Source organism: Balaenoptera ricei, chromosome 4 (assembly GCF_028023285.1).
Source record: "Balaenoptera ricei isolate mBalRic1 chromosome 4, mBalRic1.hap2, whole genome shotgun sequence".
Taxonomy (NCBI): Eukaryota; Metazoa; Chordata; class Mammalia; order Artiodactyla; family Balaenopteridae; genus Balaenoptera; species Balaenoptera ricei.
In genome coordinates this window covers 161,546,230-161,568,996 of record NC_082642.1, presented here as the reverse complement: position 1 = coordinate 161,568,996, position 22,767 = coordinate 161,546,230, and the positions used below count along the sequence as shown (strand labels likewise).

At 48.5% G+C, this 22,767-nt stretch overlaps 1 protein-coding gene across 3 annotated transcripts in view; it reads left to right on the top strand.

Annotated features, from left to right (window-relative positions):
* The window catches only part of MCM3AP (minichromosome maintenance complex component 3 associated protein), a 42,974-nt gene that overhangs the window by 5,225 nt on the left and 14,982 nt on the right, over positions 1-22,767 (top strand). For all 3 annotated transcript variants that reach the window (XM_059921763.1, XM_059921762.1, XM_059921761.1), the window contains exons 5-20: positions 176-317; positions 1,419-1,609; positions 3,576-3,715; positions 5,119-5,316; positions 5,627-5,895; positions 7,492-7,654; positions 9,581-9,741; positions 10,469-10,710; positions 10,956-11,167; positions 11,786-11,886; positions 15,732-15,863; positions 16,236-16,349; positions 18,022-18,174; positions 19,719-19,916; positions 21,709-21,777; positions 21,862-21,996. In XM_059921763.1, coding sequence (XP_059777746.1) covers positions 176-317; positions 1,419-1,609; positions 3,576-3,715; positions 5,119-5,316; positions 5,627-5,895; positions 7,492-7,654; positions 9,581-9,741; positions 10,469-10,710; positions 10,956-11,167; positions 11,786-11,886; positions 15,732-15,863; positions 16,236-16,349; positions 18,022-18,174; positions 19,719-19,916; positions 21,709-21,777; positions 21,862-21,996 — 2,620 coding nt within the window. The remainder of the gene's footprint in view (positions 1-175; positions 318-1,418; positions 1,610-3,575; positions 3,716-5,118; positions 5,317-5,626; positions 5,896-7,491; positions 7,655-9,580; positions 9,742-10,468; positions 10,711-10,955; positions 11,168-11,785; positions 11,887-15,731; positions 15,864-16,235; positions 16,350-18,021; positions 18,175-19,718; positions 19,917-21,708; positions 21,778-21,861; positions 21,997-22,767) is intronic.

Genomic DNA, 22,767 nt, shown 5'->3' with positions numbered 1-22,767 from the left:
AGGCCTTCGAGCTTTGAGTGGGGTGGGGGTGGGGTGGGGTTGCCTTGTAATATTTCCTTGGGATCCTTTGTAACATCCTGTCACAATTACAATATTACTTTTTCAAGAAAAAGTAAAGTCCAGTGTCGAGTGACTTGTGATATCATAAACTCTGTTCTGACTCTTGTGTCCTCAGGTCCCAACAAGAAACCCTTTTCCCTCAAGGAGAAGCAGCCAGGTGACGGTGACGCTGGCCTGGGCACCGAGGACACACCTTTTCAGCACTCCCCTCTTGGCAAGCCCGTGGCCAGGGCTGCAGCCGGCAGCCTGAATAAAAGGTGTGGCTGGTCCTTCTGAATGCCTGTGTTTTACAGGGCAAGTGGGTTCTGTGACTTCTACTATCACTAAACAGGAGGGATTTCATAGCCATCATGACAGAGCATGAAAGGGAAGTGGGTGATATGCTGACACCTAAGTAGGGGCTGAAGGATGGGAAGAGGGCCTGCGGAAGGAGAAGAGGGAGGTGGCCCTGAAGAGGCCCGGGCCCCTCAACTCCCTTAGTCCCACAGCCCACGCAGTTGCTGTCTTACAGCCTGTCTGATGTATACATGTATAGGCAATCACTTTTCCCCTTAAAACGTGTAATTGGCTGTAAACCACGTGTTCCTAATAATCGTTATAACTGTGCAGCCGTGTGCACAGCTCTCAGGCCAGGTCTGGCACTCAGTGTGCACTTCAGAGACCTCCCTGTGTGTGTGGAACCTCTGTCCCCAAAGGCTCCTCCCTCCGTCCCTCCCCTTGGCTCGTGGCCTCAGACTCCTGTGTGACCTCACCTTCCTTTTCACATCAGGCCTGCTTCTGTTCAATCCTTCACATATTTTGGTCAATGTATAGTTTTCCTCACGTTTTGCACATTTTGGTCAATATAGTTTTCCTCACGTTTTGCAGTCAACAGTTTAGTTGCGGATTTGCTTTTGTGTTTTCCATTCCTTACATCTTCTTTGACGTTCAAGTTCATGGAATGTTGAAAGCCAGCTAGAAAATGGGGAAGCTGACAGAGAACGCCCGGTTCTTTTTAGTACATGCTTCTACTGAAGGGGAGCTGTGTATGAAAACGTGTAGGCATGGTATTTCCTCATGGTGTTAAAACGTTCTTTTATTCCACTCTTAGTTTCATTTCTTTGAGATAGAAATCTACAGGTAATTCATTTCAGCTGTTTAAATGGGCGCATCTCACTTTTGAAGAACACGAATTACGCGCAGTATGAGTAATGCCTTCATGGTCATCGCCAGCGTCGTCAAGGCCGCCTGTCTTCAGCGCTGGGCTTCCCAGCTGTAGAGGAGCAGGGTATCTTGGAGGATAAGGGAAGTGTTCGGATGTGGAAATGATCCGAATGCCTGATGGACACACAGCTCTTAGCATGTCATCTTCCCTGTAGCTCTCCAGTGAAGAAGCCGAGTCTTCTGAAGCCCCCTCAATTTGAGGGAGACCCGTTTGACGAGGGCTCCGAGGGCTCCGAGGGTCTTGGGCCGTGTGTGTCGTCTCTCAGTGCCTTGATAGGTACTGTGGCTGAGACATCTGAGGAGAAGTACCGCCTGCTTGACCAGAGGGACAGAGTCATGCGGCAAGGTACGGGGCTGCGTCTCGGCTGAGGCGGGCTTCTCGGGAGCCATGAGGGAAGGGGTGACCTCCGTCTGTGGGCTCCACTGCCGTTGAGTCTGCACGTGTGATCTCTATTGCTTTCTAGTCTCCTGAGGCAGTGAATAGTGCAGATGTGTTTGTAATGTAATTTTATTTTCGGAAGAAAGCCAACCATTGATCCATGCTAGATTAAATAATTTAAAAGGGCAGTTTTTAGATATTGACAAACCACACATTAAAAAAATTACAACTTCCTATTTAACAGAAATCACCACAAATAAAACTACAAAAGATATCAATCCAGGGGAAAAATCTGTAGCTCATCACAGACAAAGGGCTGATTTCCCAGATACAGAAAGTCCTGTAGAGTCAGTATGAAAAAGACCAAATCCAGTAGAAAAACGAGTAAGATCTGAGAGGTTCAGGAAAGGAAGTGTCAAGAGCTGTTGGGACTTCCCTGGTGGTCCAGTGGTTAGGACTCGCTTTCACTGCCGAGGGCCTGGGTTCAATCCCTGGTCGGGGAACTAAGATCCCGCAAGCTGCTCGGTGTGGCCGAAAAAAAAAAAAAGAGTTGGCTCTTAAACATGGAAAATAGAAATGGAAAGATGCAGATACTCTCGGTCCGTCACACAGCATCAAGAGATTGAGAGACGCAAACCACACCCGCTAGGGCGGCATCTCCCCATCGGGCCCCAGTGCTGCATCCTTGTGCAGGCTGCTCCGGAGGAGACAAGTTGGCAGTGTCTTCAGGCTTGGGGACACTCACGCCTTTGACCCAGAATTCCACTTCCAGGAGTGCGTCCCACAGACTGCCCCACGTGTGTGCGATTCACTCACAAGGTTGTTTGTGATGACAAGAGATTGGAAACTGACTGTCCATACAGTGGGATTCTAAATAGCCTGAAAGAAGACTGGGGATTCTTTATGGAAAAATGATCAGTATTTATTGTGAAGTGGAAAAAGCAAGGCGTGGGAAATGTCTACCAGTTGTGTACAGAAAAGGGGGAAGTGTGTGTGTGTCCGTAAATACGTAAGCGTACTTGCTTATGTGTGTGTAAAAGTCATGGAGGTGAGAAAGGATCGCTCACGCTGATGGTCAGGACGGGGGAGCAAGGGGCGGGGGGCGTCCAGTCTTGGACATTGTTACACCTTTGGAATGTTGAACCACGCGAATGTATTTAAAACCTACTCAAAAAGCAAGTGTCCTATTAACACTAAGCAGTATGTGCAGTGACCAAAAATAAAACAGCACGTGTACCCTTCTTTGCAAAGTTTTTTCAAAAGTAAGTTTAACCTGTAGGATTTTCCTCTGTGGAGAGGCTGTAAGGGAATAATCACAGTGTCTCCGTAACACGGTAGTAAAACCTGCCATCATACGTTACGTCATTGACGTGTGATTGTTGTATTCCAAAAAAAAGTTATTACTAGATATTGGAATTTTTAAAAATAAAAATAAGATGTGAATGTTTTAAATTTTAGGTTGCATTCCATTTCATTTGAAGGATGCTTTTGTTAACTATTTAATTCTGTGGGTCATCATAGTGGTTTATTTAGGTCAGGACCCAGCTAACTTCCATTATGTGATTCCTGTTATACTAAAAACATGATGAAATACTGAGAGTTTTAGAATACTGGCAAATTTTGAATATTTTCATTTAACAAATTGATCCTTTTAACAAAAATACTGCAGCATGATTGTGTGTCACTGAGGTCATTATAGGAGACCCATCTGGAAAGGGGAGAAGCTCTGGAGGGTCTTCATGGGCCTCGATGGCCTGTCACGTGGTGTGGTAGGCTGTGCTTTCCTTTCTCTAAGGCCCGGTGTTTTTAAAATTTCTTTCTTTTCCTTTGCAGTTTGATGCTTATTTTTATTTCTCCTTTTATCATTATGAAAGTGCACTTCTCTGGCTTCCTAGTAACTGTGTGGTGCATTCTTTTTACTTGACGCTTTCAGCTCGGGTGAAAAGGACCGACCTGGACAAAGCGAGGACTTTTGTTGGGACGTGCCCGGATATGTGTCCCGAGAAGGAGCGATACATGCGGGAGACCCGGAGCCAGCTTAGTGTGTTTGAAGTGGTCCCAGGCACTGACCAGGTAGAGTGCCACGCCCCCAGGGTGCTCTCCAGGCTGCTGTCCGTACTAATCACTGGGGTGGAGGGGCGTGTGCAGGGGAGGGAAGGCTGCACTGGTCCTTTCTGTACATACTTGGTCTGGTGTTTACTTTCCTAGAGGGCAGTGGGGATGTGCTATGAACAGTCGTGTTCCATTGTCTGCATTGTGAGGTGTGTAGGAAGCAGTCTTGCATAAGGTGACTGGACCACATGGTTCCCTAGAGAAATAGATACAGATTTGTTTCATAAATTAAAAAAAAATTTTCCCATTTTTTCTTTTCACAGTTTTATTCCTGTCCTTTTTTATGTTTATATTTTGTGCATTTGAGAGGATGCTCTAGGTATGATTTTGTGTGAATCTTTTTCACTTAAAATTTTATCACGAGCATTTTCTTCTGTTATGGTAAACTCTTTATAAGCATTCAAAATTTTGAAGGTAGGCATATTATTTGATTATGTAGCTCTGTCCAAACTCCCCATTTTGCAATCATTAGGCTGTTTCTGATTTTTCAGTGTTATTAAGAATTCTGTTGGGCATGCTGTGTGTAATGCCTCTGAGGTATTCAGCTTCCTTCCTTCTGATGGATCCTACGCATGAAGTGCTGTATCAGATGTGTGACCTTTCTTAAGGTTCCTGAATATGTGTCAGTGCACGTTCCCAATTGTTTCCCCAGAAATCTGCACCATTTTAGATTCTTTTGCTCTCTGTTAATTTTGCTTGCGGGCTTCTGCTCCCTTCCTGGCCGGTGGTTTCACACAGCGGCCTTCGCCTGACTCAGGGTCCCCAGCTAGGCAGCAGTTGTCAAGGCAAAGGCCCAGCGCTCCTGCCCCAGGAGATGGTGGTGACAGCTCACAGCCGGTGCCCAGGGCCTGGGCTTATGGGCGTCTCTGCTCCACCCTCGGCCGCACCTCTTCAGCCTCTTCTTGCAGGTGGAAGATGCAGCTCCAGACTCTTGAGGGCCTTCCGAGGCCCTGCTGCTCCCCTGCCCCTCCTCGCCCTCCTCACTGCCGGCTCCGTTTCTGGTCCGTGTAGACTTAATCTGGTGTTTGAGCGTGGCTGAGACCTTTTAGAATCTTTAACGTCCTTTACCTGTCACACCTCTGTGCTTGGAGCCAAGCAGGTGTGTCTTCACTAAAATTCCTGTGTGTGTTGATGGGATAGCCTCTTATCTTCACTTCTTGTCATGTTTGCCAAAAACAAGTTTCTCTATTTTGTCTTTGAATTTTGTTACCTTCAAAGAGAAATTTTACGTTTTAAAACTGTATCCTGTAGTATTGACCTTATTTAAGCGTGTATGTGTGATTTTCCCCATTTTCGGGCACAGCAGCTGGGAGGCTGGTCTAGCGCTTGCCACCCAGCCGCTCACCCCTGTTCCCCGCCCTCAGGTGGACCACGCGGCAGCCGTGAAGGAGTACAGCCGCTCCTCAGCGGACCAGGAGGAGCCCCTGCCGCACGAGCTGCGCCCGTCGGCGGTGCTCAGCAGGACCATGGACTACCTGGTGACCCAGGTCATGGACCAGAAGGAGGGCAGCCTGCGGGACTGGTACGACTTCGTGTGGAACCGCACGCGGGGCATACGGAAGGTATCGGGCACTTGTCAAGTCCAGAGTGAAAGTGAGAGTTCTTGTCATTTTACTCAGTTACATTTCATCTGTAACAAAAAATACACTGTTACTTAAAATCATTACAAAGTCCTGTTAAAATGTACTTCATGGGCTTTGTTTCAAATTGAAATCTGAGAAATTCAGGTAATAAGCATGATTTTTCTAATAGTTGATTCTTATGTATGGGAATACGTTAATGAGATCTGTGTGTGTACGAGAAACGTGTATGTAAGGTGTGTGTGCGTACAGCACATGCGCGTGTGTAATTTTCCGCCTCACTCGTGTCCAGGACATCACGCAGCAGCACCTGTGCGACCCAGTGACGGTGTCTCTGATTGAGAAGTGCACCCGGTTTCACATCCACTGTGCTCACTTCATGTGTGAGGAGCCCATGTCCTCCTTTGATGCCAAGATCAACAATGAGAACATGACCAAGTGCCTTCAGAGTCTGAAGGAAATGTACCAAGACCTGAGAAACAAGGGCGTGTTCTGTGCCAGTGAAGCAGAGTTCCAGGGCTACAACGTTCTGCTCAATCTCAACAAGGGGGACATCCTAAGGTGAACTTCCCAGTTCAGAAGCCAGCCTAAGCCATAGGGAAAGGCAGGGTTTAACCAGGAAGAGAGCACTTAGGATTAGCGGTGCTGGGAGCACGAGTTTTCTCTGGTGTCGCACGCTGGGACGTCCGTGGGAAAGCTGGGCTCAGCTGTGCAGCCCCTGGAGCTGAGCCGCTGGGAGCAGGAGGCTGGGGCTGCCTGCCGGCGCCAGGGCGTCCAGAGCGGGCCCCAGGCCCTTCCTGAGCACGGCTTCTCCTTGTCAGTGGGAGAGCACGAGGCAGGAATCTGCTGTATGAGCAGAAGAGGCGAGTGAACTAGGACGGGAAAGCTCAGGGTCCCCTGTCAGAGCTGTCAGCGTGTTTCCTCGTATACGTGTGCACACAAACCTCGTCAAAGGTCTGAGTCATAGGAGAGGAAAAAATCGTGTGAAACAGAAATGCTAAGGGTGGGATTTTTTTTTTCTTTTTTTTTAAATTTATTTAATTTTTTAAAAATTTATTTTTGGCTGCATTGGGTCTTTGTTGCTGCACCCGGGCTTCCTCTAGTTGTGGTGAGCGGGGGCTACTCTTCATTGCGGTGCGTGGGCTTCTCACTGTAGTGGCTTCTCTTGTGGTGGAGCACAGGCTCTAGGCGCATGGGCTTCAGTAATTGTGGCATGCGGGCTCAGTAGTTGTGGCCTAGCAGGCTCTAGAGCGCAGGCTCAGTAGTTGTGGCGCACGGGCTTAGTTGCTCTGCGGCATGTGGGATCTTCCCGGACCAGGGCTTGAACCTGTGTCTCCTGCATTGGCAGGCGGATTCTTAACCACTGAGCCACCAGGGAAGCCCTAAGGGTGGGATACTAAGGATGAATTTTAAACCTTGCCCTGATCTATCTGTAGACATTTACATGAGAAATATGTTAGAGTCCACTAGCCTTCCATTCCTGTTGTTGGTAAACCGGATCCCAAGTTTCCCTTATTTATGCTGAAACTCTTTTTCAGCTTGCAGAATATCTAGATGTGTGATTGATTTTAAATTAAGCCTTGGAGATAAACTAGTTAGGGAAAATGGCTGTGTAGTCTTTTCATATATGATGGGCATTTGTCCCCTATCTTGAGTAATTCTTGAATAATTAATAATTTTTTTTTTTTTGGCCACACTGCACGGCTTGTGGGATCTTAGTTCCCCGACGAGGGATGGAACCCGGGCCCTCAGCAGAGAGAGCGCGGACTGCTAACCACTGGACCATCAGGGTAGTCCCCAAATCAGTTTATTTATAAACAAAACAAAGTTAATCTTTGTTTCTTAGACAACATCTTCAAATACAGCTGGCAGTCAGTTGGCATTAAAGTAACTCTTTGAAAATCATTCTTAAATTATTGCTTCAGTTTGTTTACTTTATTATTCATCATGTTTTTAAAGAAAATCTTTGTTACCAGTCCAGCCCAAGAGTGGTGGCTTTGACAGTGGTAAACCATGAACATATTGGCACATGTGACCATATCAGGACCTTCTTTTTCAGTATAGTTGAAATCTGTTTTATTGTCAGACCTATTTTCATGGAAATTTTGTCTAATTAAAGATCAAATTCTAACCCTTTTCATCTCCTTTAATTAACAGAGAAGTGCAGCAGTTCCATCCTGCCGTTAGAAACTCCTCTGAGGTGAAATTCGCTGTTCAGGCTTTTGCTGCATTGAACAGTAATAATTTTGTGCGATTTTTCAAACTGGTCCTATCAGCTTCTTATCTGAACGCTTGTCTTCTGCATTGTTACTTTAATCAGGTGAGTACTGACACTGTACTTGCAGAATTGACGAAAGCTGGTTGCTACTTGTGACATTTAAGAGCTTCTTTGTGACAGGAGCATCTCAGCGGGTCCTGGGCTAAGTCTTGCGCAGCAGCCCCTGAGGGGATACTGCTGTTACCTGTTTATGGGGTTGGCACCATTGATCACCGATGGAAAGGCTGTGCAGTGGGAAATACTCTTCTTCTGGTTCAGATGAGAGAAATCTCTTCAGAATGATAACTTGCGTTCAGAACTATCATCTTCCATGGAAACAGAGAAGCCAAAAAGCAAACTGCATGCACAAACCCCTAATCTAGAACTTGTTAGTGTTATCAGTCTTCATTTTTGGAGTGAGCTTGATGTTGCTAAATTCATTTCGGTAAATATCTAAAGTGCCTGTTCTTTGTTGCACTGGGGTTACAAAGATGGGGCAAGACCAGTCTCTTACCTCAGGATTTGCATAGAGTGTGAACTCCTGGTCTCAGATTTCCAGAGTCAGGTCTTCACCTTCTGAAGCACTTGGGGAAGATAATAGAGCAGCCTGCACGCCCACCTCACACAGCATGCCCCTGTGCTGTCCTGTAGCTGCGGGCGGGCGGGGGGCGGGGGGCGGGGGAATGCCGGGAGAATGCCACCTGGAGTCCTTGCTGGGAGCCCCTGGTGGCCGCTGGGTGGGGAGGAGGTTGCCTGGGAGATCTCGGGAACCTGCCTGGCTGGTTTTGTGACTCCAGGTCATTTTTCTTCTTTGGTCAGAAGTCCTCCTGTAAACAGTGACTAAACCCACCATCACATCCCAGGCAAAGTCTTCTGCAAGTTTGCTCACTGTCAGATCTGACAGTTTCCAAGAGAACTGAAATTCTGGAACAAATGAAAAGATTTCTAACAATGTGCCGCTTGGGGAACTCTGTGCAGTTGATAAATACAAGTGATAGTCGACCGTTTGTACCCATTTTTTTTTTTTTTTTGTACCCATTTTAATAATTTTAAACTCAAAAGAAATCTAAGTGTTTTTCTTTAGAAGGACAAAGTGTTTCACTAACAGCAGCCCACAGTGGCCCATTGTCTCCTGGACCTCGTCTCCTCTCCCGTCTTCCCTGGCTCCGCCCCCGGCGCCCGCAGCCCCCAGCATGCGCCTGCCTCGGCCTTTGCGCTTGCTGTCCTCCCTGCTCACAGAGTGCACGGTGCTCCCCTCCTGCGGGGCCTGGCTTGGCTGCCCCCTTCTCGGCAGGGCGCTCCCCGTCCTCCTCCTCAGCTGTTCTTTCTGCCGCTCTATCACCGTTAAACGCACTGTGCATTTGGTACGTTCATTTTGTTCAATGTTGGTGTCTCCTGCCACGTCAGCTACGTGAGGACAGGGGTCTTGTCTGTTCACTGTTGGACACTCAGCATGGACATGCATGCCAGCCTTGAAGTCACACCGTTGATCTGGGTTGAACTGGTTAAAGCACACTGAAGAGGAGGAGCAGGGCCACCGGAGTCCTGGGGTCAGACTAAGCAGTCAGCGCCTTCATGGTTCCCTCTGTCCACGTGCTTAAAATGCTCAGTGTGATGCTGTGAAGCACCTTTCTCTCTGACTTGTACTCAGTTTCATGTCACACACTTTCCATGGCGTTCCGTCATGTCTGCAGTAATTTTTAGCAGCTGTAGCGCTTTCTGTTGAGTGGCGGATGCACAGTGTACTCTCCCGGCCCTGCTGGTGGGTGGTTTGTTTCCTAGTTTTTCTTACAAATAACGCCTTCATGGCCCAGCCTTTTCTGTATGTGAAACTGTTTTTGCTTTGCATCACTTCTGGGCATTCTGCCGAGCAGACGGCCCGATGAGCGCTAAGCTTGGGACCCGGGGTGCTTTCCAGAGGGACTGAGCCGTCTGCGGTCAGGGAGCGCCTGACCCTCTGCGACTCAGTGGCTCGGCTTCTCCTCGCAGATCCGCAAGGACGCGCTCCGAGCGCTCAACGTGGCCTACACTGCGAGCACTCAGCGCTCCACCACCTTTCCCCTGGACGGCGTGGTGCGCATGCTGCTCTTCAGAGACGGCGAGGAGGCCACAGACTTCCTCAGCTGCCACGGCCTCACCGTCTCCGACGGGTAAGCACCGAGGCCCGCACCGCCGGGCCTCTCTCCTTTCCTCCCGTTCAGTTCTGGGAAGGCTGGGAAGTGCCAGCTGTGCGCCCGGCCCTGGAGAAGGCACGCTCCGCTGCCTGGGGTGCCGGGGAGCAGGCGAGGGTCAGAACCGCGGGGGGGTCCCCAGGCCACACGCTGTTCGTCAGCAGGTTGGGGTTCAGACTCTTCCTGACTTTCCCCAAGGTACTCAAGAACCTGATGGTCGAGGTTGGGGCCTTCCTTGTTCTGTCCCTGAAGATGGCCTCTCTGGCCAGGCCAGGACTTCTCCTCTGCTGCAGTCAGAGTTTTGAGAACGTGGTGGAACTTGTGGACCCTCTCCCAGAAAATGGCTCCATAACGTGTAGCCTGTCGTGTCCGGATCTGGGGTTTCCCTGAACCCATCCTCCTCTGACTCCTCAGCCCTGGCCCCGTCTGCTCCCTGCAGAGCTGCCCTCGCGGGATGAGCTGGGAGCGTGTAGGGGAGCGTGGCTGCACCTGGGGCCGCTAACAGTGAGGCCAGGTGGCTCCCGTGTCAGAAGGAAACGCTGGCAGTGGTGGATGCCGTGGGCCGGGCCTTGGGCTCGGCCTTTGCTGCCTCCCCTCATTTCCACGTGGCCGTCTGGCGACACAGTGACCGCAGGGCACTGAGGAGGTGAAGGGCGGCCTCTCGCCTGTGTAACGCTTCTCCGTGGGTTCTTTGTGGTCTGTGTAGCTGTGTCGAGCTGAACCGGTCCTCGTTCCTGGAACCAGAGGGTTTATCCAAGGCCAGGAAGTCGGTGTTTATTACCAGGAAGCTGACGGTGTCAGTTGGGGAGATCATGAATGGAGGGCCGTTACCCCCTGTCCCCCGTCACACCCCCGTGTGCAGCTTCAACTCCCAGAACAAGTACGTCGGGGACAGCCTGGCTGCGGAGCTGCCCACGGGCACTCAGAGACCCGGCTTGGACGTGGCGGGTGAGTGAGGCTGCGGTCTCAGGAGGGCACCAGCTGTGCTCCCCTCTGGGAGGCCTCATCCTGGGGCCCGGCGGACATCAGCTCGGTGCTGCCTGAACGGCTCCCTGGCGCCACAGTGCTTTGTTCCCACGGGTGAAGCGCACATGGTCCCCCGGCTCATGGCTCAGGAGGCGCCCGGTGGTGGTCTGCTTGGGGAGGGTGGCCAGGGCTTGTCCTCGGTGCCCACGTTTGCCTGTTCCTTCCAGGTGTAGGGAGAGGAGAGGAGTGTGGTGCGGAGGGGGACGAGACCCCCCCGGCTCTCCTCCTTCAGGCCCTGCCCACCCCTGTGCCAGCTTCTCCTCCACACCTCCCGGCACTGCCCTTGAGCATGGCACCCAGCCTCTTCCAGCCCCCCGTGCAGCCCCCCGTGCAGCTGGAGCTCCTTCCCCCGAAGTCTGCACCTGTGTACTCGGACGAGGTAAGGAACCTTTCTGTCAGGGCTCTGAGAGCCCGTCGTGGGCAAACATCCAGCTGCCTCTGATGTCCAGTCTGACCACTGTCTGTGTCCCTGGGGTCAGCATGCCTCTGACAGGTGGCCCCGGGGCCGAGCAGGGCCTACCCACCACACAGGTTGTGTGACTTGATCTTGCCACCCTGTTGCTTGGGCAGGCACTGGGCACCACCCCACTGGGGGATCAAGGAGGCCCGAGGTGGGGAATGAGGAAGGGCCGCAGACGCTGGGGACATGTGACGTTGGGGTGCGGCACTGTGGCCGTCTGAATGGCCATCGTTGAGCAGGCAGCAGGCTTGTCCTGGCATGTCCAGAAGGCTCCTCTCTGGTTATTAGCAGGAACCCTTTCCAGGAGCGCACAGCCGACCCCCGTGTAAGGGTCATTAGATGCCTTCAAACAGCTCTCAGTGATGAGGTCTTGGAGGGATTTCTGAGCTGGGCGGGACGGTCCATGATGTCTCTGGTTCCGTGAAGACCTTCAGTACCTTAGGCTGTGGAGGCGGACTGCTTGGTGATAAGCTGGGTCTGGATCGAGGCGGCGTTTCCCCAGCCAGTGCTCCTGACGCCCGTCTGCCCTCTCCTTAGGACCTGGTGCAGGTGGTGGATGAGCTCATCCAGGAGGTTCTTCAGGGGGACTGCGAGGAAGTTGGCGCCGCTGGGGCGGCCTTCGCAGCCGCAGCCCTGGGGTAAGTGTGGTGCCTGTCCTGCTCTGAGGCTGTCTGCTCAGGAAGCACAGACGCTTCCTCTCATAAAGCTGCTCTCAGTCTCCAACGAGAGATCACAGCTACACCTTTGTACAGGCTTAAATGTTGGTCCTGCTCGCTGGTGGGTATAATCCCTCACGTTCCTGACCTGTGTTTGTCGTTTGCAGGTAGTTTCTATGTGTGTATGATTTTTGAGTAGCATTAGGTTTATTAAAGTTGTAAATTAGAAACCTGTTTTTCTTTAAACTTTAAATGTGATAAAAAATCTAGTAATAAAAAAAATCTAGTAATAATTAGTTCATTCTCTGTTAAAAAAAAAAAGTCACTTTACTCGATCTTGGATTAAGTCGCAGTTTATAAATTTGACAGATTAAATTCCCTTAAACATTTTATACCATTTGCATTTAACACCATGATGAAATTTCCTTAGACATTTCAAACTACACTTACAAATTTTATAAAGCTGATTTTGTGGAACACTTTAAGCATCTAGTCTTGATAAATTTAATAATCAAAATCTTTCTAAACTCTTAAGCTACTTTTGGAGTTAATAGTTAATTAAAATCTGTCAAGTTTAGTAAGTCAGACTTTCTTAAGGATTTCAAATTTTAAAAAAATTCTAGTACATATAAAGTGACACAATTATACGAAAGGGTATTATCAATACTTAAAAACCGAAGGCACTTTTTGGCCAACCAGATATTTCCCTGTATAAATGTAGTTTACACAAAAGGGTCAGTCTTGTTCATAGGTTTGTTCAGTTTTTTATATACTAGAATTAGATACATACTTTCTATTTGATGGAGCTAAAAATAAGTAAGACTTACATGGATTTTTTTTTAATTGTAAAATATACATAACAAAATTTACCATTTTAACCATTTTTAAGCTCACAATTCAATGGCATTAAGTATATTTACAATGTTGGGTATTCATCACCATTGTCTACTTCCAGATCTATTTCTGAACAATACTTTGTTAAATATATGCACACACATACACATGTATATATACCACATTTTATTTATTCACCTGTGCTTAATAAGGTGTTTCCACCTTTTGGCTATTGTGAATAATGCTGCTGTGAACACTGGGGCACAAATAACTGTTTGAGTCCCTTTCAGTTCTTATGGGTATATGTTTAGGTGTGGAATTACTAGATCATATGATCTATTTTTACTTTTTTGAGAAATCACCAAACTGTTTTCCACAACGGCAGCACCATTTTTGCATCCCCACCAGCAGTGCACAAGGGTTCCAGTTTCTCTACATTCTTGCCAACACTTGCTGTCCTTTTTTTTGTTTTTTTAAATAATAACCATTATAATGTGTGAAGTGGTAACTCACTGTGGTTTTGATTTGCATTTCTCTAATGACTAATGATGTTGAGCATCTTTTCATGTAATTTTTGGCCACTTGTGTATCTTCTTTACAGAAATGTCTACTTAAGTCCTTTGCCCATTCTTGAATTTTTTTGTTGTTGAGTTGTAGAAGTTCTTCCATATTCTGGATACTAATCCTTTTTCAATATTTTTTTTTTTTTTTTTTTTTTTTTTTTTAAATTTATTTATTTATTCATTTATTTTTGGCTGTGTTGGGTCTTCGTTTCTGTGCGAGGGCTTTCTCCAGTCGCGGCAAGCGGGGGCCACTCTTCATCGCGGTGCGCGGGCCTCTCACTATCGCGGCCTCTCTCGTTGCGGAGCACAGGCTCCAGACGCGCAGGCTCAGCAGTTGTGGCTCACGGGCCCAGCTGCTCCGCGGCATGTGGGATCCTCCCAGACCAGGGCTCGAACCCGTGTCCCCTGCATTGGCAGGCAGACTCTCAACCACTGTGCCACCAGGGAAGCCCCTTTTTCAATATTTGATTTGCAAATATTTTTTTCCCAATCTGTGGATTGTCTTTTCACTCTTTTGATAGTGTCCTTTGATGCACAAAAATTTAAAATTTTTATATAGTCCAATTTATCTATTTTTCTTTTGTTGCCTGTGCTTTTGGTATCATATTCAAGAAATCACTGTCAAACAATGTTGTGAAGATTTTCCCCTGGGTTTTCTTCTAAGCGTTTTATAGTTTCAGCTCTTAAATTTAGGTTTTTGATCCATTTTGATTTTGTTTTTATATATTGTGTAAGATAAGGATCCAACATCGTTCTTTTGTACGTGGGTATCCAGTTTTCACAGCACCAGTGTTGAAAAGACTGTCCTTTCCCCTTCAAATGGTCTTGCCACCCTGTTCAAAATCAGTTGACCATATATGTGAGGGTTTCTTTCTGGGCTCTGTATTCCATTGGCATATATGTCTGTTTTTATGGTAGTACCATATTGTTTTAATTTGATTACTATAACTTCGTAGTAAGTTGTAAGTTTTGAAATCACAAAGTGCGAGTCCTTCAGCTTTGTTTCAACTTTCTCTTTGAAGACTGTTTCCCTATTTGGAGACCCTTTAAATTTCATAAGAATTTTAGGATGGGTTTTTCTGTTTCTGCAAAAAGTTATGTTGGGATTTTGATGGTGATGCCAATGAATCTGTAGCTCGCTTTGGGTAGTACTGACATCTTAACAATATTAAGTCTTCCAGTCCATGAACATGGATGTCTTTCCATTTGTTTCTGTCTTCCTTAATTTCTTTCAGCAACGTTTTATAATTTTCATTGTACAAGTCTTCTGTTTTCTTTGGTTAAATTTGTTCCTAATTATATTATTCTTTTTGTCGCTATCGTAGACGGAATTGTTTCCTCAATTCCACTTTCAGAACGCTCATTGCTCGTGTATAGAAATGCCATTGATTTTTGGGTGTTGATCCTTATATTCCAATCTTGTTGAACTTTTTTTTATTGTAATAGCTTTTGAGTGGATCCCTTAGGATTTTCTACATATAAGATCCTGTCATCTGTGAATACACATAGTTTTCTTCTTCCTTTCCAGTTTGGATGTTTTTATTTTTCTTGTCTAATTGCTCTGGCTATAACTTTCAATACGGTGTTGAATAGAAATGGCAGATAGGGCACTCTTGTCTTGTTACTGATCTTAGAGGAAAAGCTTTCTGTCTTTCACGACTGAATATGATGTTAGCAGTGGGTGTTTCATATACGGTCTTTATCATTTTGAGAAAGTTCCCTTCTCTTCTTAACTTATTTAGTGTTTTTATCATGAAATGGTATTGAATTTGTCAGATGGTCTCTCTGCATTAATTGAGATGATTGTGTGGGTTTTTTCCCCTTCAGTTTATTAATGTGGTTGTATTATATTGATTTTCATTTGTTGCATTCCAGGAATAAATCTCACTTGGTAGTGTGAGATTATACACTTGGTAGTGTATAATCCTTTCGGTATATTGCTTAATTTTGGTTTGCTAGTATTTTGTTAAGGATTTTTACTTCAACATCCACAAGGGATAGTGGTCACTAGTTTTCTTGTGGTGTTTTTGTCTGGCTTTGGTATCAGGTCAGAGGAATGCTGGGCTTGTAGAGGTGTTAGGAAGTGTTCCTTGTGCCTCGGTGTTTTCGAAGAGTTTGAGAAGGGTTGGTGTTAGTTCTTCTTTAAGTGTTTGGTAGAATTTGCCAGTGAAGCCATCTCATCATGGATTTTTCTTTGCTGGGAGATGTTTTTAAATACTGAGTCAATCTCTTAACTAGTTATAGGTTTATTCAGATTTTCTTTTTTTCCTGAGTCAGTTTTGATAGATTGTGTGTTCCTAACCACGGGCTTGATTTTTATGCTGGAAGGCAAATAGGTATTTTTTCCCTTGCTCGTATTAGAAGTCTAGTGATAAGGTTTGTGCGGCTTTTATTGTTTACTTAGAGCCGTGTCCACTTTGCTCTGTCTAGTGTTTCCAGTGCTGCTGTGGAGGAGCTGTTAACAGCTGCGACCGTGGGCATTTTGAGGCACATGGCAACTGAAGAAGTGACGAAGGAAAGGGAGCGAAAAGAGGAAGAGAGGCGGCGCGCTGAAGAAGAGAGGTGAGGGTGTCGCGCCCCTGCAGTGCGCGTGGGGGGTGGAGCGTGTGCACAGGGGGAGAGCCTGCCCTGGCCTAGGGTGCTCTCGCTTTTGCCCACTGCACTCTATCAGACCCACGGCTCGCCCTGCGCCTTCGTACACTGTGGCCCAGGGAGCGGGCAGGTCCCACCTTGTAAGCAGCAGCCCCTCCCCAGCCAGAGGGAGTGTTGGTGGTGGTCTGGGAACTGGAGTGGGCGTGGCTGTGGGGCCTGTCTGGTGGAACCAGAGGTGTCAGGCCTGCCGGAGGGGCCAGGCAGCACAACTCAAATCCCCACTCGCAAGGTCACAGAGTGTGACGACTGTTATTTCTTGTTCCCTTTTTCCTTTTCCCTTAGGTTGAAACAAGAGAGGGAACTGGTGTTAACTCAGCTGAGCCAGGACCTAGCTGCAGAGCTGACAGAGCTCGTGGTGACAGAACGTGTGAGGGAAACCTGCTCCCAGGAGTTGAAGTAAGTGAAGCGCTGGTGTCCTGCAGTGTGAGGCGGGTGGGCGGGCGGGAGGAGGGTTAGAGGCACCATGGCCAGGCTGGTCCAGCTCAGGCTAGCTGGCTTTCATTTTGACAAGGAGCATATCTTCGGGTTAGCCAGACACTAACAGGCTCTCCCTGTTCTTGTGTGCGTTGCTTCCAGGGAGGCCCTCACTTTCACTCTCATCCTCCTTGTTGACCCAGCCCTGGGTGTGGGGATGTTTCTGTTAGCGAAAGAATTCGCTGGTGGTCTTCTCCACACCAGGTTACTTACCGTTAGTTTTTCTCAAGTAGAAGATCCTTTCCTTTGTTTTGTATGTTAAAAGATTCCTTTGAGCTATTTCACTTAAGAACTTTATTAATTTCAGTGCCAAGCTTCAGGGAAGAAAGAGGTTCAGTTGTGCTGGGAAATCTGTCCTTGCATTTAAGTTCCCCTGAGATAGGCCTGCAGCCTCTGGTGCAGATGGGGAATATAGCCAGGAGGCAGAGTATATTGTTTAATTAATATTTCTTTCCATTTCTATTAATTGGGAGTCTATTTCACTGTTTACTATAAGCAAGAGACTTCACAAATGATGGGTGTTTGTCTGTTCTTAATCCCAGGAAGGGGTATTAAGAGAGAAGTAAAACCTAGGACTCATTGACGTGCAGGGAAACTGCTGTTCTCTGCAGTTCCAGAAGGCTTGGACTACAGCTTGGCCCAGGGCTGTCTCTATCGCCACAGAGGATGGCTATCGGAAATGGGTCTTGCCTGTCTGGGCTTCTTTGACTTAATGGCTAAATATATTTGATAAAGGCCTTTGTGATCCCTTGGCTGATAGGATTTTGTTGTAAAAAATCTCTTTCAGATTTTGGTTTATCTGAGGGCCACTGTCACATAACCTTAGGCTGTCAGCCTCTGTAGCCAGCTATCATATCCTTGAGACATTTCTTTTCTTTTTTTTTTTTTTTTATAAATTTATTTATTTATTTGTTTGTTTTTACTTTTGGCTGCGTTGGGTCTTTGTTGCTGCACGGGCTTTCTCTAGTTGCGGTGAGCGGGGGCTACTCTTTGTTGCAGTGCGTGGGCTTCTCATTGCGGTGGCTTCTCTTGTTGCGGAGCACGGGCTCTAGGCACGCAGGCTTCAGTAATTGTGGCACGTGGGCTCAGTAGTTGTGGCTTGCGGGCTCTTGAGCATAGGCTCAGTAGTTGTGGCGCACGGGCTTAGTTGCTCCGTGGCATGTGGGATCTTCCTGGAGCAGGGCTCGAACCCGTGTCCCTTGCATTGGCAGGCAGATTCTTAACCAGTGCGCCACCAGGGAAGCCCGAGACATTTCTAATAGCAAACGTCAGATATTGTTGATGAGAAGATATTTCAGTTGTCTCAATGGTCATTTAAAAATTAAATTTCTCACTATAAGATACAGGGTTATCTCTTGACTATCTATAAGGGCCCTGTTGGATCTATAATCTTGTACCCTGTACCACTTTAGTTCTTTTTCCTCTAAATTTCCAGATGTCTGTGCATTATATAAAGTAAAATCTTCAAGCTTTTCTTGCAGCAAAGATATCATTACATTTCAGTATTAAGGACGTGGACTCATGCTTTTACGGCAGGCCCTCAGGGTGGGGCCTTGGGCGCAGTGTCTCTCATGCTGATTGCCCTTTTCCCTAGGAGTGCAGTGGAGACAGAGCAGAGGCTCCGCATGGCCCGTTGCTGTGAGGACGTCTGTGCCCACTTGGTGGACTTGTTTCTTGGGGAGGAAATTTTCCACACTGCAAAAGAGACCCTCCAGGAACTTCAGTGCTTCTGCAAGTATCTCCAGCGGTGAGTCCCATGTCCTTACAGATAAAATCAGTGCATACAGGGGAGTCTTTTACAAAGATTATACTTTCAGAAGCAGCTGATAATACGCACATGTAACACGTTCCTTCCTAAAGGGTATAAACTAAGTAAAGAATTAGATTGGGGTGGGGGGCCCGCTCTGTATTTCGACAGATGTTTATAGGTAGCCTTCTGCTGTTTACCCAACGTGCTAGACACAGGGAGAGGGCCATGAACAAGCCAAATGACAGCTGTATGCACCCACATGGATGAATTTCCAAAACATAATTTATAGTGAAAAAAAGCAATTGTTAGGGAAATGTGTGCAACATACAAACTGCATATTCAAACCAAATGGATTGTTTTGGATTTATGTATAGTAGTACAACCCTAAAGAAGGAAAATAACAAACATAAACCCAACATAGTGGTTACCTTTGGGAATGAGAGGGTGTGTGACTGAGCAGGGCCCGTGGGCATCAGGTGCTGGTCTTGGCCACCCATTCTCAACTGCATGGAAGGATGTGGGTGTTTGACTTATCATTAATCTTTAAAATGGGTGTACATGTGTTAACGTATGTTATATGATAATTCATTTCATAATAACATTTAAAGAAAGTAATAGTGTACTTGACAGTTGCAGCCGTGTAAAAGGGGACTCAGTCAGAAATGAGTCTCCGTCCCACGAGGACCTCTGACCTTTGTGTGGTGGCTGGCACAGGTGGGCGCACCTTCCCTACTCTGTGCCAGACTCTTCTTGACTCTCTGTGACATAGGGCGGAGACCTGACTGCAGCAGCACGGTGGCCTCTCCCCATTGCCGTCAGTGCACTGAGGTGGCGTTGCCAGAGCACATGGTAGATGACTTGCCTGGTCCCACTGGTAGCCTTTCACATGGCTTTCTCTCTCTAGCTGTGACAAAGAGTGCTGCAGTGGCATCCTTGTACAGACATTTCACACAGGTGCACACATGTCTGGAGGGAAAATCCTGTCGGTGGTGTCTGCTGGGTCAAAGGGTATATGGATCTGTGTTTGTATCCAGATTGGCAAGTTGGCCTCCAGAGACTGTTCAGGATTCACTCTTTTTTTTTTTAATTAATTAATTAATTTGGTTGCACCAGGTCTTAGTTGTGGCATGGTGGTCTCCTTAGTTGCGGCTCGCAGGCTCCTTAGTTTCAGCTCACTGGCTCCTTAGTTGGGGCATGGGCGAACTCTTGGTTGCGGCATGCATGTGGAATCTAGTTCCCTGACCAGGGATCGAACCCGGCCCCCTGCATTGGGAGCACAGAGTCTTACCCACTGCGCCACCAGGGAAGTCCCTCAGCATTCACTCTTAAGTTCAGTAGTTTCGTTGCCCACCACTCATTGGCTATCATCCATCCCCTGTACCTTGAGTTTCAGTTCTGATCCATTTCTCAGTTTGAGATCTGTTGCTGAAAAAGACCTAAACATACTGGCAGAAAATGTTTCCCATGTTCATGCTGGAGATGTTTTTGCCTCGTCCCCATGGCAAAAACACCCAGTGATGACACTTTGGTCTCTCCTCTAGGTGGAGGGAAGCTGTCGCAGCCCGGAAGAAACTGAGGCGCCAGATGCGGGCCTTCCCTGCGGCGCCCTGCTGTGTGGACGTGAACGACCGGCTGAGGGCACTGGCGCCCAGCGCAGAGTGCCCCATTGCAGAGGAGAACCTGGCCAGGGGCCTCCTGGATCTGGGCCACGCAGGGAGAGTGGGCATCTCCTGCACCAGGTCAGCGGCCCGGGGCCTCCTAAGTGCCTCCTGCCCCAACTGGCTTTATCGAGAGTGTGGATTAACACGTCTGTTTGCAGGGAAGATGGGTGGAGTCAGAGGAGGTGAAGACAGATGCAGGATTACGTTTTTGGAGTGCGAGTTGCTTTACCTGCTGTGATTTCACTTGCCTTTTCCCCTTAAAACACTCCTGGTCCTGCTAATCGAATCTTCCCTGGAATTACCTGTTTTCTCCTTGCCTTCCTAGCTTAAGGACACATCATGTCCATTCTCAGTGGTGGAGCCAGAGGTCCGTGTTGGCCTCACCCCCACCACCACCCCGACCCCTCTGCTACCCTGGGTCTGCGGTGGCAGCGTTTTAGCGACTCCCCCTCCCGCCGTCAGGTCTCTCCTCTTACGGGCTCCCTCCCTGTGTCCCCTTTCATGGCCCTCCCTGCCGCTCCTCCTGGCCACCCCGCATGTGCCTGGCTCCCTGCCCAGGTCCTGGCTTCAGCTGCCCAATCCTGGCCATGCAGGGCTCGGCCTCTCTCTTCAGACCAGGCCACTGTCGCCTCTGGAGAGGAACTTCCCAGTGGGGGCCTAGGAAGACGACACAGAGGCGCAGTGGCAGCCCACCCTGCTGGGGTCTCGAGGCACATCTTGTCCTCTCCTGGGCTGTCACCAGCTCCACGCCTCTAACAAACTTTGTGTAGCTGCCCACGTCCCCGGGTCCTGTGCCTGCATCTGCAAGCAGGGTGGTGACGGTGCTGGCCTGTCTCTGATGTGCTGTGCGTGTCGGGGCCTTCAGCCTTGGCCCGGCTGCCTCCTGGAGTCCTGGCTGTGTCACCTGTGTCAGGATGGCCCTCTCTCTGTCCTCTCCCCTGCCCTCCAGCACAACCCCCGTCCCCTCTTCTTCCCCTCTGCCTCCTCCCCTGGTAATCTTTTTCCATCCTGCACGCTGACAGCTCCCTTCGTGCATCTCCAGCCGATGCCTCTTCCCCGTGTCCCCAGTTCAACATCGGAACCTAATCTTCACCTGGCCTGCTGCACTCGGTGCCTCCTCTGGCTCACAGGATGCCAGCCTGTCCTCCCTGGGCTGGGTCACACCTGGACTCAGACCCACCATCCTGCGGCTCTACCCTCACCACCTCCACTGCCAACCCCTCTCACGTAGCCACCTGTCCGTCTGCTGGCTTCCGCCCTTGACCCCTGCACCGTGGTGTCCTCACCACCACATCAGAGTCAGGTCGCCTCACGTCCCTATTGATGTCCCTGGGCTGCTCTCTGAGTCCTTTCATAGTGGCCCACACCCTGCCCTCTGGCTGGCCCCCGCTGCTCTCCCTGTGCTCATTCTGTGTACGTGCCAGGCCCACTCCTGACTTGGTCTGGCCTGTCCCCCAGAACTCACATGCTGGCGCCCCTATTTCCTTCAGTCTTTGCTCCCGTATCACCTCTGACCACCCTGTGTAAGTCCACAGCATGCCCACCGCGCCTGTCACGCCATCCACTAACAGAGGCCCTTCTCTCCCTACAAGAGCGTGTGTTCTAGCGGGGCAGGATTTTTGTCGGTTTACTGCTGATCTGCCATGACTGGCACACAGTAGATAATTGCTTGATGTTTATGGAATGAACAAGTCCTCTGACTAAACTGTTTCTCTATCAGAAAAAGTTTCTTGGCCTCCTAAGTATTCCCCGCTGGGAGACACTCACTAACCAATCACTGTGCACTCAGAACATCACTCAGTGCTTATCAAGTTCCTCCGTGGGTGCTGAGTGGGCCTCACGTAGGCTCTGTGTGGTTCTTCCTTCGCAGGCTGAGGCGGCTCAGAAACAAGGGGGCGCACCAGATGAAGGTTCAGCACTTCTACCAGCAGCTGCTGAGGTTGGTCACCCCCCGCCCGCCGTGTACGCTGCTCCTGCCGGGGGCTCGCGTGGTGGCTCACCTGTGGTGCTCTGTCCCTTCCAGGGACGCGGCGTGGGCGCCCCTGGACCTGCCATCCCTCGTGGCTGAGCACCTCCCGGGGCAGCAGGAGCGCGTGTTTTGGAAGCTGGTGCTGGTGTTGCCTGATGGAGAAGAGCAGTCCCCAGGGAGTCCTGGCAGGTCAGGGAGGTTTCCCCCTGTGGGGCTGGGTGCTGAGCACGCGGCCGGGAGGCGGAGTGACTTCTCCAGAGCATCTGGGAGCTGAGTGGTGCACACGGGGGTGGCCGGGTGTCAGCCCAGTGTGCTCCTCTCCTCCGGGGGACCCTGACGCCTGCTTTCATTTTGATGCTTAGTTTTGCAGGCTGTTTTGTTTGTTATTTGAAGTTGACGCTTTAGATTTTTCACATTTTTATTTTGTACAGTTGGCAGCAGTCTTTGTCCAAAAACATTTCAGACTTGATTGTGACTTAAAGCTATGCTGAGGTATATTGATTAGAGCCTGCTTCATTTTAGACTCTTGGGGAAGACAGTTTAGTTTGTTTGCTATAGTTCCATTTTTTCCTTAGGTAAAAAACTTCTGGCGTTTTTAAAAAGAAATAGAAAAAGTTGACATGGCATAATTTCTTATAACCAAGTTGCTTCCAGAAATCATACTTTTAAAGCAACTACAGAACGTGTTACTTTTCTTTTTTAGATGTAATTCACATATTATAAATTTCTCCCATTTGAAGTGTACATTTCACTGGTTTTAGTATATTCACAGAGTTGTATAACCATCACAACTATCTAATTGCAGAACATTTTTTCACCTAAAAAGAAATCCATGCCCATTAGCAGTCCATCCCTCCTTACCTGCAGCCCCTGGCAACTACTAATCTGTTTTCTGTCTCTATTCATTTGCCTATTCTGGACATTTCATACAAATAGAACCCGAAAACATGTAGTCTTCTA